Source organism: Parasteatoda tepidariorum, chromosome 10 (genome assembly GCF_043381705.1).
Source record: "Parasteatoda tepidariorum isolate YZ-2023 chromosome 10, CAS_Ptep_4.0, whole genome shotgun sequence".
In the NCBI taxonomy this organism is placed as follows: Eukaryota; Metazoa; Arthropoda; class Arachnida; order Araneae; family Theridiidae; genus Parasteatoda; species Parasteatoda tepidariorum.
Window position 1 is genome coordinate 84,144,834 of NC_092213.1, and position 15,663 is coordinate 84,160,496.

At 28.4% G+C, this 15,663-nt stretch overlaps 1 protein-coding gene across 1 annotated transcript in view; it reads left to right on the top strand.

The window, feature by feature from the left end:
- LOC122268370 (dynein axonemal heavy chain 12-like) overlaps positions 1-15,663 on the top strand; it is a 33,341-nt gene that overhangs the window by 8,947 nt on the left and 8,731 nt on the right. Inside the window, exons 5-12 of the mRNA XM_043049631.2 lie at positions 107-155; positions 3,684-3,842; positions 5,968-6,048; positions 6,437-6,551; positions 7,594-7,773; positions 10,056-10,230; positions 12,288-12,379; positions 13,312-13,490. Coding sequence (XP_042905565.1) covers positions 107-155; positions 3,684-3,842; positions 5,968-6,048; positions 6,437-6,551; positions 7,594-7,773; positions 10,056-10,230; positions 12,288-12,379; positions 13,312-13,490 — 1,030 coding nt within the window. The remainder of the gene's footprint in view (positions 1-106; positions 156-3,683; positions 3,843-5,967; positions 6,049-6,436; positions 6,552-7,593; positions 7,774-10,055; positions 10,231-12,287; positions 12,380-13,311; positions 13,491-15,663) is intronic.

The following is a 15,663-nucleotide window of genomic DNA, read 5'->3' on the forward strand; positions in this document are numbered from 1 at the left end:
TATCAATACTGTTAGGTATCAATGATTACTTAGATTAATATGATTACTTAGCATAATATTTAGCATATATGTACTATTCCTGATATTTTACCTTTTCTTTTTATAGCTGACTTTGTTCTTAAAAATAGTGAAAAAGTGCCTTCCAAGAAATTAAAGTAAGTTTTTTGTCCAAAAAGTTTAAAAATTCTTTGAACTTGTAGCACATTAAGATACGTTAATTTTCAAACTTTATATTTTAGGGGCCAGGATAGCCTGGTTGGTAGGGCACCGCGCCAATGTCCGAGAGGTTGTAGGTTCGATCCCCACCGGTCGAAGACTCCCCGTGTAGTAAATGGTGACTGGTGCACATTAAATCTGTTGAGTCACTATGTCATCCATGTTCCCATACAAAATCATACTTCTGGGGGGATCCGGGAGTTTACTTGTCTTCTGGATTGGTTCAAAATTAAAAGGCTAGGGAGTTGAACATTAGTAGCCAAAATTGGGTCAGCTGTTCAACGTCGATTATAAAATAAAAAATAATAAAATTAAATAAAACTTTCTATATCATATAAAAAGGTTATTTGAAATTTTTTTAGTGTTTTGATGCTTCATAATACTTACCTCAAAAATTTAGGAAATTAAAATTTTCTGAACTAAAATATCTAATGAAAAATTTTTTTCTCACAGAGTAATTTTTTTTTCTGAAATTTTTTTTTTAATTATCTGAATATAAATTTTTCAGTGCACATTTTTTAAAATTATTTTTTGCGAATCGTTTATTGGAATGTAATGCTGATTTTTAAAAGTGTAAACTTATTCACATTTTTTTTTATTGATTAATTGAATTTATTTTTACATTCTAAAGATTTATCTTTGATTTATTATTAAAAAAAACTTCGAATTGTGATGTATAAAATAAATTTTACTGGATCTGAACAGTTAACTGAACTTATTCATAATTCCTCAAAAAAAGATTTTTTTTTTTGTCTTTAACATATTTTTTTTAAAACTTTTCTTTAAACTAATATTTTTATGTTATTTACTCATAATTCATAGAAATAAAGATACAATATATATGCTGAGATAGTAAGTTTAGAAGAATAATTAATGTTCTACATCCTTTTTCATTTATTCTCCATCATGTATTTCCAAAAATCTTTTTTTGTATCTTTTAGTTGTTTATTATTATAATTATTTTGAATTGGAAAATAAAAAAAATATAACTTTCATTAATTATTATTATTATTATTATTATTTTTTTTTTAAAATTCGTCTTAATTTTTGGAACAAAAGTTTAAATATTCTAATGAAAAAAAAAACCTATTAAATTTTTTTGATACTAATTTGTTATCGGGACAGTGAAAACCTAGTACCACTAAACTGTTATCAAGCACCTGTATTAGCATATAAAGTAATTCCATAGTAACTACCGATTACAACTACCTAATACCTATTATCACGATTAATGTAGCATCACTGGGGTCAACAGTAGTTTGGAGATTTTTATTTGCTGTCCTTGAAATAGAAGATTACCATTTTATCACTCAAGTAATCTAATTTATACTAAATTACAATTATGTGAGTTTAGTACAGTGAAACCTCTGGGAAGCAAATACACTCCCTTCCCCAGTAAAATGGTTGTTAATGGAAGATTGGTTGTTCTTAGAGGTTACCTCCATTGACTTCAAAATTGTTATAAAAAACACATGATTTTTCGCAAACAAACAATTTTAGTCAGACTCATTTTCTGGGTGCGAAAATGCCGCTTCTGTTGGTTTCATGACAAGATCGTCGAGGAATAAAATTCAGTGTCTATAAAAATGATCCTCATGAAAAGTAGTTGGCTTTAAAAGATGAGAAGAGGTTTGTTTGTTTTGATCAGTGTTTCCCAAACTTATGACTTATGTGTACCCTTTCTAAATTTTTCGTAACGCTGTGCACCACTAATAAAAAAATGAATGTATTTTTTACTATGAAAAAATTGCACAAAAGTTAAGAATCACAACTGGCTGTTGACGCCACTCATTATTAACTGTTAACTCTGCAAAAAATAGCCAATACAAAAAAACGTACATTTTCAAGACTAGCTTTGTTTTTAAATAAAATGTTTTGAAATTTTCTTTTGTTGCAAGATATTTAACATAAGAACCCGTACCCCCGCTAAACTGTTCCCTTACCGCTGGGGGTATGTGCCACACTTTGGGAAACACTGGTTTAGATGGTTTTTATTTTTAAGACTAACTTTTATTTTTTAAATTTAGCTTTCAACTCTAGAAGTATTCTATTGATTGCGTTTTTAGTGCACTTTGACTGCAACGTGAGGTTGTATTGTCAAAAAGAGCGTCACACAAATATTTTGAATTAATTTTGATCTACTTTTTTTCGTGTTTCCTTATTTGATGTTTTTCGCATCTGGTGACGCATCTGGCCCATTCGCCGGGAGAGGTTTCAATGGTCCCTCCTAAAAATTTAATTCAACACAAAGTCTGTGGAAAAAATTCTGTGCCTCTAAAAAGTGGTCATAAATAGAGGTGGTCTTTCCTGGAGGTTTCACTGTATTTATATTTTAATTTTTATGATTTTTAACTGATGAAGTGCTTAAAAGAAATAAATAAATGAAGAATGCAGAAAATTTATGTTGTATACTGCTATTATGAATGTCTTTTTCTTTTCTCAAATTCATTTTTATTAAAAAGACATTCATAATAGCAGTATACAACATAAATTATCTAGCTTGCAAAATAAAGATTTTTAACTAAATTAATAATTATAATATAATGTAAGGGCATATTAATAATAATGATTAATAGTACCTTAATAGATTAATGAGTATTAATAGTTCTTTTCAGAGATGTGATTCTTCCGCGGATTCGCTGATTTCCGCTTTTTTTCAGATTTTTCCATTTTTCCCGCTAATTTCCGCTGAAATTTTTTTCCGCACAAGTTAAAATATTTTATGAGGAATGAAATTTTCCGCGAAGCGAAAGTATTGAAGTCCTCATTCCTCCCTCAAACATTGATTTTCGTATTTACCTGATTTAAAAGTTGAACGTTGCGATTCTTAATCAGGCGATTTAAATGTCGTACATTGCGATTCTTATTTAAGAGATTTAAAAATCCAATATCGCGATTTGTAATTACGCACCTTTAAAGCCCTATATAGCGATTCGTATTCACGCGAGCTTAAATTCCAATGTCGTGATTCGTTTTTGCGGTTGTAATATCAAACATCGATTTTCCTATTTATGCGTGCTTTAAAAATTAGACAGTGGGATTCGTATTCGCGCTATTTAAGAATTACGCCTCGTGATTCGTATTTACGTGATCTAAAAATTACGCATCATGATTTGTATTTTCGCATTTTTTAAATACGATATAGAGTTTCATATTCATGTGATTTAGAAGCCTCATTTCGGGATTCATATTCTCTTAATTTCAAATCATGCATGTGATTCATATTCTCTTAATTTAAAATCATGCATGGGATTCATATTTATATATTCATGCAATTTTAAAATTAGTCATTGGGATTTAGTATCACATGGTTTACAAGTTTAAAAATTGCACTTTTTTGTCAAATTCTTGAATTTCCTCTTTTTTACTTTCCAACTACTCTCATCCCTGTTTAATAGATTTAGGATAATTGCTATTTGTTGTAACCGAATTAGAATTTTATTAATATATTGAATTCAAAATTCTAGGTATGTTTACTTTGTTGATGGAACATTAAAATCAAGATTAGAAAGCTCAAAACTGTATTTAGTGAAAAACTTGCATGTACTTCATCCTCTTATACAAAAAGCGAAACAAATCTGTTTGAAGCAAATCAAAGAAATTTTAGATCCACATAATTTCAACAAGTAATATTCTTATTATTTTAAATTTAAAAATATAGTATTGATATACATTTTAATTAATTAAAGTGATACTTTATTTAAGACACTAACATTTATTTCATGAAAATTAGGAGGGTTAGTTAAAAGTCAGAAAGTGTCTTACAAAAAAATAAATGATAAAAAATTAAGAAAAATTGGATAAATTATTTTAAAGAATTTTATAAATACTAAAGGATTACTGTAATATAAAAGTCTACTTACTTTGTAAAAATAATCTCTATATATGTAAACTTTATGTAAAAATAATGTATAATATAATGTATTAATTTTCTTTAGATCAATAAATTAGGCATTGTATTTAGCCTTCATACATTTGTTTACTTGAATATTTTTGCTTATTAGTTTACTTTAAAATATATAGTTGTAATATGAAAGAATAATTTTTTTATTGTATTTAAATAAAAGTTTCGTAATGAAAAGTATGGTTTAGAAAAAAAATGTGTTTTCATTTTGAGTGCAATGCGATCAATGTATGTGGGCAGGGATAGCCTGGTTGGCAGGACACTGGACTCACTTTCCCGCGGACGCGAGTTCAAATCCCGCTGGCCGAAAACTCCCCAGTTAGTAAATGGTGACTGGTGCACGTTAAATCTGTAAGGTCACAAAGTCCTCCGTGTCCCCATACCAAATTATACCTCTAGGGATACTGAATTGGAGATTGATTTTTTCTCTGGTTTAGGTCAAAATTGCGATCTGTTAATGAATGAATGGATGTATGAATAGGTCCTCCTGATAAACGGGTGTGGCAGAAGTCAAATTCTTGGCCATAGATGACCCCACTGGAAAACAAGAACAGTCACACCCCACTGCCTTAATGACAACATCAATGCATGTAACATTGCACTATTTATTTCCGTATTCAGGCAAAATCTAGTCAAATCCATGTTTTCTTAAGTATGTAATTGTTTGAGAAGTGGCAGTTTATTTTGGCATAGTAATACCATTCTGGACAAAAAGAAATGTCATGGAGAGGATTCAGTTTATCATTTTTTAATCTATATTTTTTTTCAATTAACTCAATATTGTGTTGCCAATCCCATTTTTATAACTGTTTGAAACAAGGGTGCTATATTTCCACTAATATTTCTCTAGAGTCTAATTTTACCCAAGAACACAGTCTTTACCCCCTAAAATTATAGTTTTTTTTTTCAGTTAAAATTTCAAAACATTGTTAGAAAGTAACGTTTATATCTTGTTAAAATTATTGTTTACTAAATTCCTGAATGCACTTAACTAGCATATGTGTTAAAAATAATAAAAATTAAAATAATATTGAAATCGTTACAATTTATAAAACTAAATTTAAGGTCCCAATTTAAAGAATTAAAAAATAAACGAACTAATATATAGTGTTCTTTTACTAGGAAATATTTTGTAAAGCAATAAATTTTTTCTTTGTTACAAAGAAAATTATAAAAATTTTTTTTAGCAATTTTTCTGTTTTTTTAATTCAAACAAAAATTTCTTCAAGGCTACCTGAATTTCCCTGAACTTTATGCAATCAAATGTATTCTGCGAACTTGGTTTAAAAATTAATAGAAAAATGCAGCCTTTTTAAGTTTTCACTTGTGTTTCTAACCATCACACAGAAGAATAAAAAGAATTACATATGTTTAGTCATGAAAAATTATAAAATATGTAAACAAACAAATTAATGTAGAAATGATAGATCAGGGTCCTTCTATATTTGGAATTCAAATTAGACAATTTTTTTCATTGAAATATTAATTATGAATGAATATGATAGAATTATCTCCTTATATATTTCTAAAAGATGTATTTGAATTTATTATTATAATTATTTAAAGATATTGATTTAAATGAATAGCTTCAAAGGGAGAAGTTGTGACTTTTGAAATGTCTGTTTTTCAAACATGTTCATTAACTATTTCACGCAAATCTGTTGTATTGTTAATCATTTTTTTTTGTTGATAGTTTTACAAATTCCTATAATTCAAATTTGCTTCAGATTTGTTAAAATTCAATTTTTGAAAATCCTCATATTTGGATTAATGAAACATTTTCAATGTTATAAAATTTTTTTTTTTAAAAAAAAAATTAATTCAGTTTTTTCTTTTTTACTTTACAGGCCTTCAGAATTGTATGAAATAAAGATCTTTTGTGATGAAATTATAGCCAAGTGTAACAGCTATGAAAATGATTTAATGAGGTAATAATTAAGAACTACTTAACTTTGGTTTATTTGATGTTTTGTCCATCTTTTTATCTTTGTTTCAAAATAAATACAAAATTTTCAAATTATTGAATGATTTAAATTATGCATTTTTGCTCTAGTGTATGAATACATAAAATAATAAAAAGAAAAAAAAAAGAACAATTATCTTAAACTATATTCTTATTTGTACATACTATTTACTAATTTAAAACTCTTATACTAATTTGAAACTTCAGAGATGGAATTTTTTAATTTAAAGTCCTTCTGCATATTTAATTTTCAATCATATTTAATATGTGAGGATTCTTAAATTAATAACAACTTTTTAAATTATTTAATTTTCTAAAACTATTTTATTTTGTATATCTATTTGGTATTTCAGTTTTTGGTGGCCAGAAATCAGTTTACTTTTTTCTGATAAAAAGAGCTTAAGGAATTACAAAGGCAAATGCCGGTTGTCTATCCTGAACTGTGTCAACACTTTAATATCAGTTAAGGTAAGTATAAAATTTAAGTGTATATAATGATTGTTTTTAAATATTTCTTAACTGTCAAATATAGATGTTTTATGCCATTAACCAGTTTAGAATCTTGGACTGACACAAACACACAACACTGTACCACACAAACCTCTTTTGAACCAATATAAAATTTTCCTTCGTTGTTCTGTATAATAAATCATATTTCTCGAATATAGCAATTGAAGATCATGGTTTAAAAATGGTTTCTATCCCTAAAAGCTAATTTAGAAAGAAATTAATGAAATTTTATCAGCAGAAAGGGAAGTTTTTTCCACAATACGATACATTTACTCTGTGTGATTAGACTCGTGAAGAACTGCTTTTTGACATTTTAGTAATTTGAAAATTTTAGTAATTTTAAAAGAAAAGAGATGGCAACCCAACTGCCATTTTGTGAAAAAATTGACCTTACTTCCCCATTGGTCTTCAGTTAAGGACAACTTATTTGCAACTCCTACAAGTGTGAGGTATGCTGAGTCATTTATAATTACAGTAGCTTAGTTTATTTAAATCCAAGTCTTTATTTAGATTGTTTCACTGTTCTGAAATTTCATGAATTTATTTCATTCTTGACAATTTCACTTCGTTGTTCTTTGTTCTGTTTAATTTAATTGTTATCAATTAAACATAACTTATTTGTATCTAATGCTGAATCAGTTATCACTACAGGATTTTAGATTATATGAATTCAAGCCTCTTTTTACATAGTCAATTTTATAAATAAATGATATTGCTGTAATAACACTATTCACTAAAGGAATACTTCTAATAGAGTGAAAATTGGATATAAATATTAACCCATTAAGAAGCTACATTCCATGTACTTTTTTTTCTCCAAAAAAATAAAAATTAACTCAATTATTTCATTGTTGGAATTTATCTTGGAGAATGAGAACTTTATTTTCACCATTACACATTAATGATATAAATTTAGTTATCTTAATTTAAGCCAAGTGACTACATTATTCTATTAACAAAGTGATTTTTTGTAATATTTCTATTTTTGTGTAATTTTCAGATTCATCATATCCTTTTAATGACTTTAAATTCTATCTTGGATATTTTTGACTCAGTAGAAAATGATTCTCTATCATTCCATGTTGTACTGAAAGTGAAACCAGTGTCTACCTATGCTGTCCTTGAATGTGACCCATCAATGGAAGTCTTCTTTGCATCATTCTTAAACTTGTTCGATCAGGTAATAATATTTTTCTCTTTTACGTAACTATCAAAGAAAATATTGATCTTCACGTTTTTGACATTTTATTTTTAATACCTTTTTTTTTAAAAAATTAAGAAAATGTTATATGTTTCAATTTCAGGAAGCTATAATGTTTAAAAATGCTTTAATGTATTTTATTTCTGTTTGTATTTATTTCTTAATATACTCATTGCATCAATATAGAATATTATATATCATTTGTTCCTTGCAGAAAAATAACTTGGGGCCCTCATTGGGCCAATATTCATGAATCATGGCTCAGTAAGGGTTCAAAGGGCCTTTATTTTTCCGATTTTGGCCCTATATAGAATTTTCTGATTTCCCTGGTATTCTAAAGCCACTTTACAACCAATATTGGTCCTATATAAAATTGTCAGATTCACCCAATATTTTATATCCATTATTTAGCCAATGTAGGTTCTGTATTGGCCAATGTAGGTTCTATATTGGCCAATGTAGGCCCTATATAGGCCATTCTAGGTCCTTGTTCTAGGACCTATGTTCTTATAGGACCCATATCGAACCAATTTTGAGCTCAACTGGGGCCATGGTAAAATTGTTGCTAGGGGTATTATATATAACTATGTTATCTATCACTATTATCTATCATATTATATATCATTGTATTATATATGATTGAGTATTATATGCAAGCTTGCTGTTCATTTGGTTCAAAATATAAATGTTAACAATAAACGATGCTTTATTGTTTCATGTTTTACCAAACTTTTGAAATTAGTTAAAATTCACTAATAATTTCTAAACTAAAAGTGATAATTTTTAAATTAATTATTAATTTCCAAATGAGGCTAGGGTAAAAAGAAAAATATGAATATAACACAAATAAAGGTACAGAACATTCTTTAAAATACTCATTAAACCACTTTTTCTTCCGTATTGCAATGTGTTTGTCTTGTTAATCTTCTACAGGCATTTTGTTTAAATGCTAAGAAAGTTTCTTTCTAAAAAAGCTTCAGTCTTTTCATTTCTGTATCTTTATTTGTGCTTTATGCACACTGTTTTGCTCTATTCATATTTGTTAATTATCAAAATATTAAAATACATAAAATGTATTTTAGCAAATCACATAACACTTAAATATTATTCCATACATTTTTAGAATTTAAAAATTATTGTATTAGAGGAATGAATTTAGTATATCAAAATTATTGTACATATTAAATTTTTTTTTTGGAGATTTGACATAGTCTTTGTCATTCCTTGGTTTTGTTAGTATGTATAATCAGTTTTTATTTACTTTGATTTGATGCAATATATCATGGAAAATTTCAATCTAATAGCATATGTGCCATTAAATTCTCTATTCAACTTATATTTCAATGCATCTACATTGGAGGAAGATACAAACAGGATATTAAAAAACTATTCACATTTTTTTAAATTTGATAATAATTGTTGTATTATCATTTCAATTAAATTTTTTAAAATTCTACAATTAATAACCTTTCTATTTGTTTTAAAAAACAAGCTGTGAGCATATATTCTTTAAAGAGGTTAAAACCCATTTTCGTCTTTAATTTTTTTTTACAAGGAAGTTTATTTTGAAAACAAATTAAGTTTCCTTTGGTGGTATATTTTTTAATGTTATCATGATGCGTAGCGTTTTAAAAAAGTGCTTAAAGGTGCTTATTTTCCATTTTCATTTTTTAAAAGTATTTATAGGTGCTTTTTTCATTGGTGGTTTTTTAAAAATGGCTTAATTTTCCCTTTTCGAAAATGAGAATTTTTTCTTTACCATGTTGATTTTTTGCCACGTATTATGCAAAAGCGTGCTCTTTGCATTGTTCCATCGAAATTTTAACTATTCATTCAACAACAATCCATTTTGGCATACCGTCGATTCATAGCGTATGAAAACTCCAATACTTTTACATGTGAAATACTTGTGAGTCTGCACGTGCATTTACTTAGCTGGGTTCAGTGAGATTATTGCATTCTCATGTGTAACTCTGCTGCATTTTGCAAGATGCTCTCAATTTCAGGCTTCATTTTCCACTCTCTGATATAGAACCGAAAAATCTCTTGATCATTTTATAAACGCTAACATAATAAAAAAAAAGCTCTTTGTCAGAAACTAATTATTTAATCATTATCATGTAAAGTCTTTGAAAATTATTTTGCATTTTTTTAATGTTCATAGTGCTTAAAAATAGTTTTGAGTGCTTAAAGAGTACTTAAAAGGTGCTAATTTTTTGTTGAAAGATTTGGCTATGCACTGTTTTTTTTTTCTTTTTCAGATTAATAAAGTGATGTCAGATGTTCCTAAAATGCAGTGTTGGATTGAAGAAGACAGCAGTAATTCGACTTTGAATGTTGCCATTACGGAATTCTCTATGAGCAGAATAAAATCTGAGTTTAAAGCACATTTGCAGAGGCATTATGATGAAGTTACTCAGTTCTCAAACATTCATCGTATGTTATGTCAATGATTTCTTTACAAATTTTTTTTATGTAAAGTTTTTTAAATTAGGATTGTTTTGTAAAATCTAATTAAGGGGGCAAATATAAATAGATAAATCATAATTGATTGCATAAACTTATGTCTTCATTAAAAAAAAATCTTGGAGAATGAGAACTTTATTTTCACCATTACACATTAATGATATAAATTTAGTTATCTTAATTTAANATGTGTAAAAAGATGAAGATAAAATAATAAATAAACAGGGTGCATAGCATTTTTAAAAGTGCCTATTTTCCTTTTTTAAAAGCCCTTAAAGGTGCTTTTTTTATTGAGTGTTTTTAAAAAGTTCATAATTTTCCATTTTCTAAAATGAGATATTTTTACTTTACCAAGTTGATTTTCACAACGAATTATGCAAAAAGCTTTCTTCCATGCAACGTTTTCCCAATAAATTCAACCACAATCTAATTCGACATACCATCGGTCTGTACCGTATGAAAAAGCCAATCATTTTGCATGCTTAATGAAATACTTGCTAATCCACATGTGCGTATACTGAGCTGGATTCAGTGGAAAGGATTTTTGCCCTCTCATGTGCAACTCTGCTGCATTTTGCAAGAGATTCTCAATTTCAGGCATATATATATATATATAGTTATGTATACATTTCAAAGTTAAATAATTATAAGTTAGATATTGGATTAATTTAACATGCCACGATAACGAAAACATGTTAACATTTTAGATGTAAAACATGTTTCAAGAAAAAAATTTTTTTTCTGAATGTAAATAAATTATTCTCAAATAAATTTTATGAAGTCTTCAAAAGTGCTTCTTTTATTAGTCAGTCATTCTGTAAGACTAAAATTTGTACTAAATTTTGTTCCTTTTTTTAAATTTTTATATATGAAATAATATAAAATTAATCAGACTATTAAATAGTTAAAGCTCTTTTGTTGGGGTTTGAATTCATTAAAAAGAAAAGAAGTGATTAGGATATTTTCTTTTATGCAGTTTTATATAATTTGGATATAATTATTTCTTGCTAAAAATATTCATTTTGTTCTCTATGACTTCTCTCCGTGCACTTTGTTGATAACTTATAATTATTTCCGTAATTAATTGGACTCTAAGGACTCATGTCCAAGACTTCGTAAATTCGATCCCTGCCAGCCGAAGACTTCCTGTGTAGTAAATGATGACTGATGCATGTTAAATCTGTTGAATCACAAAGTCCTCCATGTTCCCATAACAAATCATACCTCTGGGGGTACTGAACCAGTAGTTTTCTTGTCTTCTATATTGGTTCAAAATTACAAGGCTATGGAGTTGAACATTAATAGTCGTAAACCCGAAATTGGATCGGCTGCTCAATGACATTTATAAAATAAAATAAGATAGGAAGCAGAGCTCAAACATCTCTGCCCTGCAAATTATACAGCACCCAACTCAACAGGATTGTTGGAATTATTCGGCTCCCAGCACAACAGGCTTGTTAGAATAATATATCAATGTACTATCCTTAATCTCTTGCTATAAAATAACTAGATGGTGTTGCTGATGCCGCAGAATACTTCTTCTTCTTAATAATGATCAGAAAGTCAGAAAAATGGCAAAAAATTGAATTAACACATTCTAAATAAATACAACAGTTGAAAAATGATATATGTTGACATAAACTACAATTCATGTTAGCAGAAGTGGACATAGTAATCTGGATATCTTGTTTATTCCTTTTTCCTATTTATATTTAGTGTTATAGAATTAACCATTCATCAATTGAGATTTTTTATATTCTGCCGAAATAAATTTATCGTTGTCATATGATGATAAAAAGTTTACCTTACTCCTTTTCAGACAGCCATCAAAAAATTTGTCAAACTATTGACATCAGTTACATTTAATAATTTGTGATAACTTTTACTACTGTTGTGGTTATAAGTTCTGTGGGGTTTTTATTGGTACTGTGTTAATAGGTTTTTGACTCCACCCTAAAATGAAGTAGTAGTACCAAAAGAAGGGATGGATAAAATGTTTTCTTAATTTATTTTAAAATCTGTTATAGTGAAGAAGTTTGATTATATCCTATCTGCAAAATGTTTTTATGAAGTACAAAAGTTTCTTCAAGAATCTCCTGACTTCTTTGAAGTCTGTAGGGTAAGCTCTTTAAAAATACCATAATTTATTATACATTATATGCACAGTTCTTATAATATTAACTTCTTTGTTCGTGAACTGAATTTTTTTTTGAGCTTAGTTTTAGACACTTTTTTGTTCCATGAGTAGAATATTAGATTGATTCAATTTCCTTAAGTTTATAAATAAGTTATAATAACAAAATGCTTTTGTTAGAGTCACGTTGCTTGGAAATCGAATTCTTGCTTCCTAATGAAGAGACTCTGATTCATGAACCCGCAGTAATTGTTGGATACAAATTCTGATCCCCGCTTGCAGTGCTGAAATATAATATCTTCAATGATCATGGGTTAGAATCCTTTTGTCCTCTAGTTAACCGTGGGAGGTTTTTTCGGATTTTTCTCTTTATGTAATGCAAATACTGGTTAGTTCCATCAAAAAGACCTACGTTAGTTAAGGTTAGTTTGTCCCAATGCTTGATCTAGGAGTTCACTCTTCTTCTGGGTTGCATTTAAAATTTTTAGGCCTTGGAGTTGAATATTTATAGTTGTAACCCCCNAGTTGTAACCCCCCCCCCCAAAAAAAAAACTTGCCATACTGTTCACTGCCAATTATAAAAATAATTTTGAAAAGTTTATTGTAAAAAATATAAATTTATTAACCCTCAAATATTATAAACTGTCATGTTTCATTATTAAAAAAAGAAATAATGTTTGGATATTTGTCTGAAAATCTGTAAAAACTTTTGAAATATAAAGCAAGCTTCTTATATCTTTTTTCCTTTTTAGATAAATGGATAGTTATTTTTTTGCCATAATAATTGAGCGTACAATTATTAATGAAATTAGTATTTTGTAGTCTCATTTTTTTTAATTCTTGCTACTTAACTTTCACAACATGCTTGATTGATGGGTTATATTGATTGATAATGTTTTTTTTAATTCTAATTTTAGCAACTGAAATTCTATTTAGACAAGAAGGATCTAGTTAATAATTTGATGAATTATAAACAGTTTTCTTTGCTGTATGTTGACTTGAAAACCTTGAAATTTCAACTAACTGTATTACATGATGATCTGATTGGTCAACTTAAAACAGCTGCTTGCCAAATGCTCAGTGATTTGAAAAAAGGGTATGGTGCATTATTTTTTAAATTTAAATTGGTACTGCATTACAAGTTTTATTTTGTATGTTTTTTTCATTGTATTTTTAAATTTATTAATTAATGTCTGTATCATTATTTTAGCAAACTAAAAGTTTTGAAATTTGAAATCGTTTTATTGACAACAGATCATTTGCGTGTTTTATTTTCATTGTAGTTAAAATTCCCCAAACATTTTTATAGAGACTTATAATTTTAGATTAAATTATGAAACAAATCAACTCTGAAAATATTGTTCCCAAACTTTACTAACAAATAATTTACCTATCATTATTTTAACAAATTAAACTTTTGGAAATGATTTCATTAACAACAGATCATTTGTGTGTTTGATTTTCATCGTAAGCAAATTTCTCTTGTCATTTTTAAAGCGACTTGTAATTTTAAATTAAATTATAAAGCCTACTTTAAAAGTGTTGTTTCGGAATTTTATTAAAAATTAATGTCCGTATGAGGGTTAACCCTCAGCAGCACTTGAACACAATAAAAAATAATTATAACTATTTCATTGTTTTGAAAAGAAAAAAAAGATCGAATTTATTTTGAATTGCATTTTCAATTTGTCTCTTTTAAACGCTCAGATTTCACAGATTCTATCTTAAATCTGTGACTCTTTTGATCACTTTTGTGGCAATTATTACAACAGGTATCCACACTGTCTTACAGTTTTAATATATTAAAATTTTATTTCGTCCCGCGAGTTTTAAATTTGCATATTTTAATAATCACTTTTGATGTTCTTTATTCGTGCCAATTTAATCGTGAATCCAAGCTATTTTTCAAATCGTTTATTCATCAGTTATTACTCTGCAATTCCACATGATTATGAAAATACCAGTATTTTTAATATATTTGTATGGTACTTGAATTGCGCATTTAAATGTGTGCTTTATTGGAGTTAATTACAAGATAAATCTAGGACATTTTTTTTTGTGTTCTTTCGGCAGTTCTTCTTTCACTTTTCCCTNTAATGCGCGTCTGTGCTCGGCTGTACAAATTTCGGAAAGCAGTTTTAAAGTCCTCTTTTGGAATGCTCTTTATTAGTGACGTTACAGTTTTCGTGGAGGCTTCGACATCCTGAAATCTTGTTCCCTTCAGTGAATTCTTCTGCTTAAGAAACAGGAAAAAGTGTGTGCTAGGTCTGGCGGGTATGGTGGATGCTGCGACTCAACGACACCATGCTGAGCTGAGAATCGCCTCACAGCAATCACAATGTGTGGGCGCGAACTTTTTCAATTGTTTCCGGCTTGCGTGCGAACTGCGGCCAAACTGGGTGCGGATCATCCTCCACGCTTTCGCGTTCGAAAACGTTTAAACCATTCAAAAGTTCTTGAGCGAGATAATGCATCCTTGCCGTAAACTTGTTTTAACAATTCGTAGATTTCTGCAGCTGTCTTGCACAATTTGAAGCAAAATTTAATGTTAATTCTTTGCTCCATTTCACTTCGACAACAGGAATTTAAGAGCTCCGTTTTAATGCGCCTTTCCACGAGAACCACTCACTTCAGAATGGCGCCGATTGCACTGAACATGCCCAACAAAACACTCTTCAATATGCAATCATTAGCGCCATCTTCCGGCTTTTCTTTCTCCTACAGTTACGTCAGTCCTGGAAATTAATAGCCGGACCTTGTATAAAGCCTACTTTAAAAGTGTTGTTTCAGAATTTTATTAAAAAATTAATGTCTGTATGAGGGTTAACCCGCAGCAGCACTTGAACACAATAAAAAATAATTATAACTATTTCTTTGTTTTGAAAAGAAAAAAAAGATCGAATTTATTTTGAATTGCATTTTCAATTTGTCTCTTTTAAACGCTCAGATTTCACAGATTCTATCTTAAATCTGTGACTCTTTTGATCACTTTTGTGGCAATTATTACAACAGGTATCCACACTGTCTTACAGTTTTAATATATTAAAATTTTATTTCGTCCCGCGAGTTTTAAATTTGCATATTTTAATAATCACTTTTGATGTTCTTTATTCGTGCCAATTTAATCATGAATCCAAGCTATTTTTCAAATCATTTATTCAGCAGTTATTACTCTGCAATTCGACATGATTATGAAAATACCAGTATTTTTAATATATTTGTATGGTACTTGAATTGTGCATTTAAATGTGTGCTTTATTGGAGTTAAT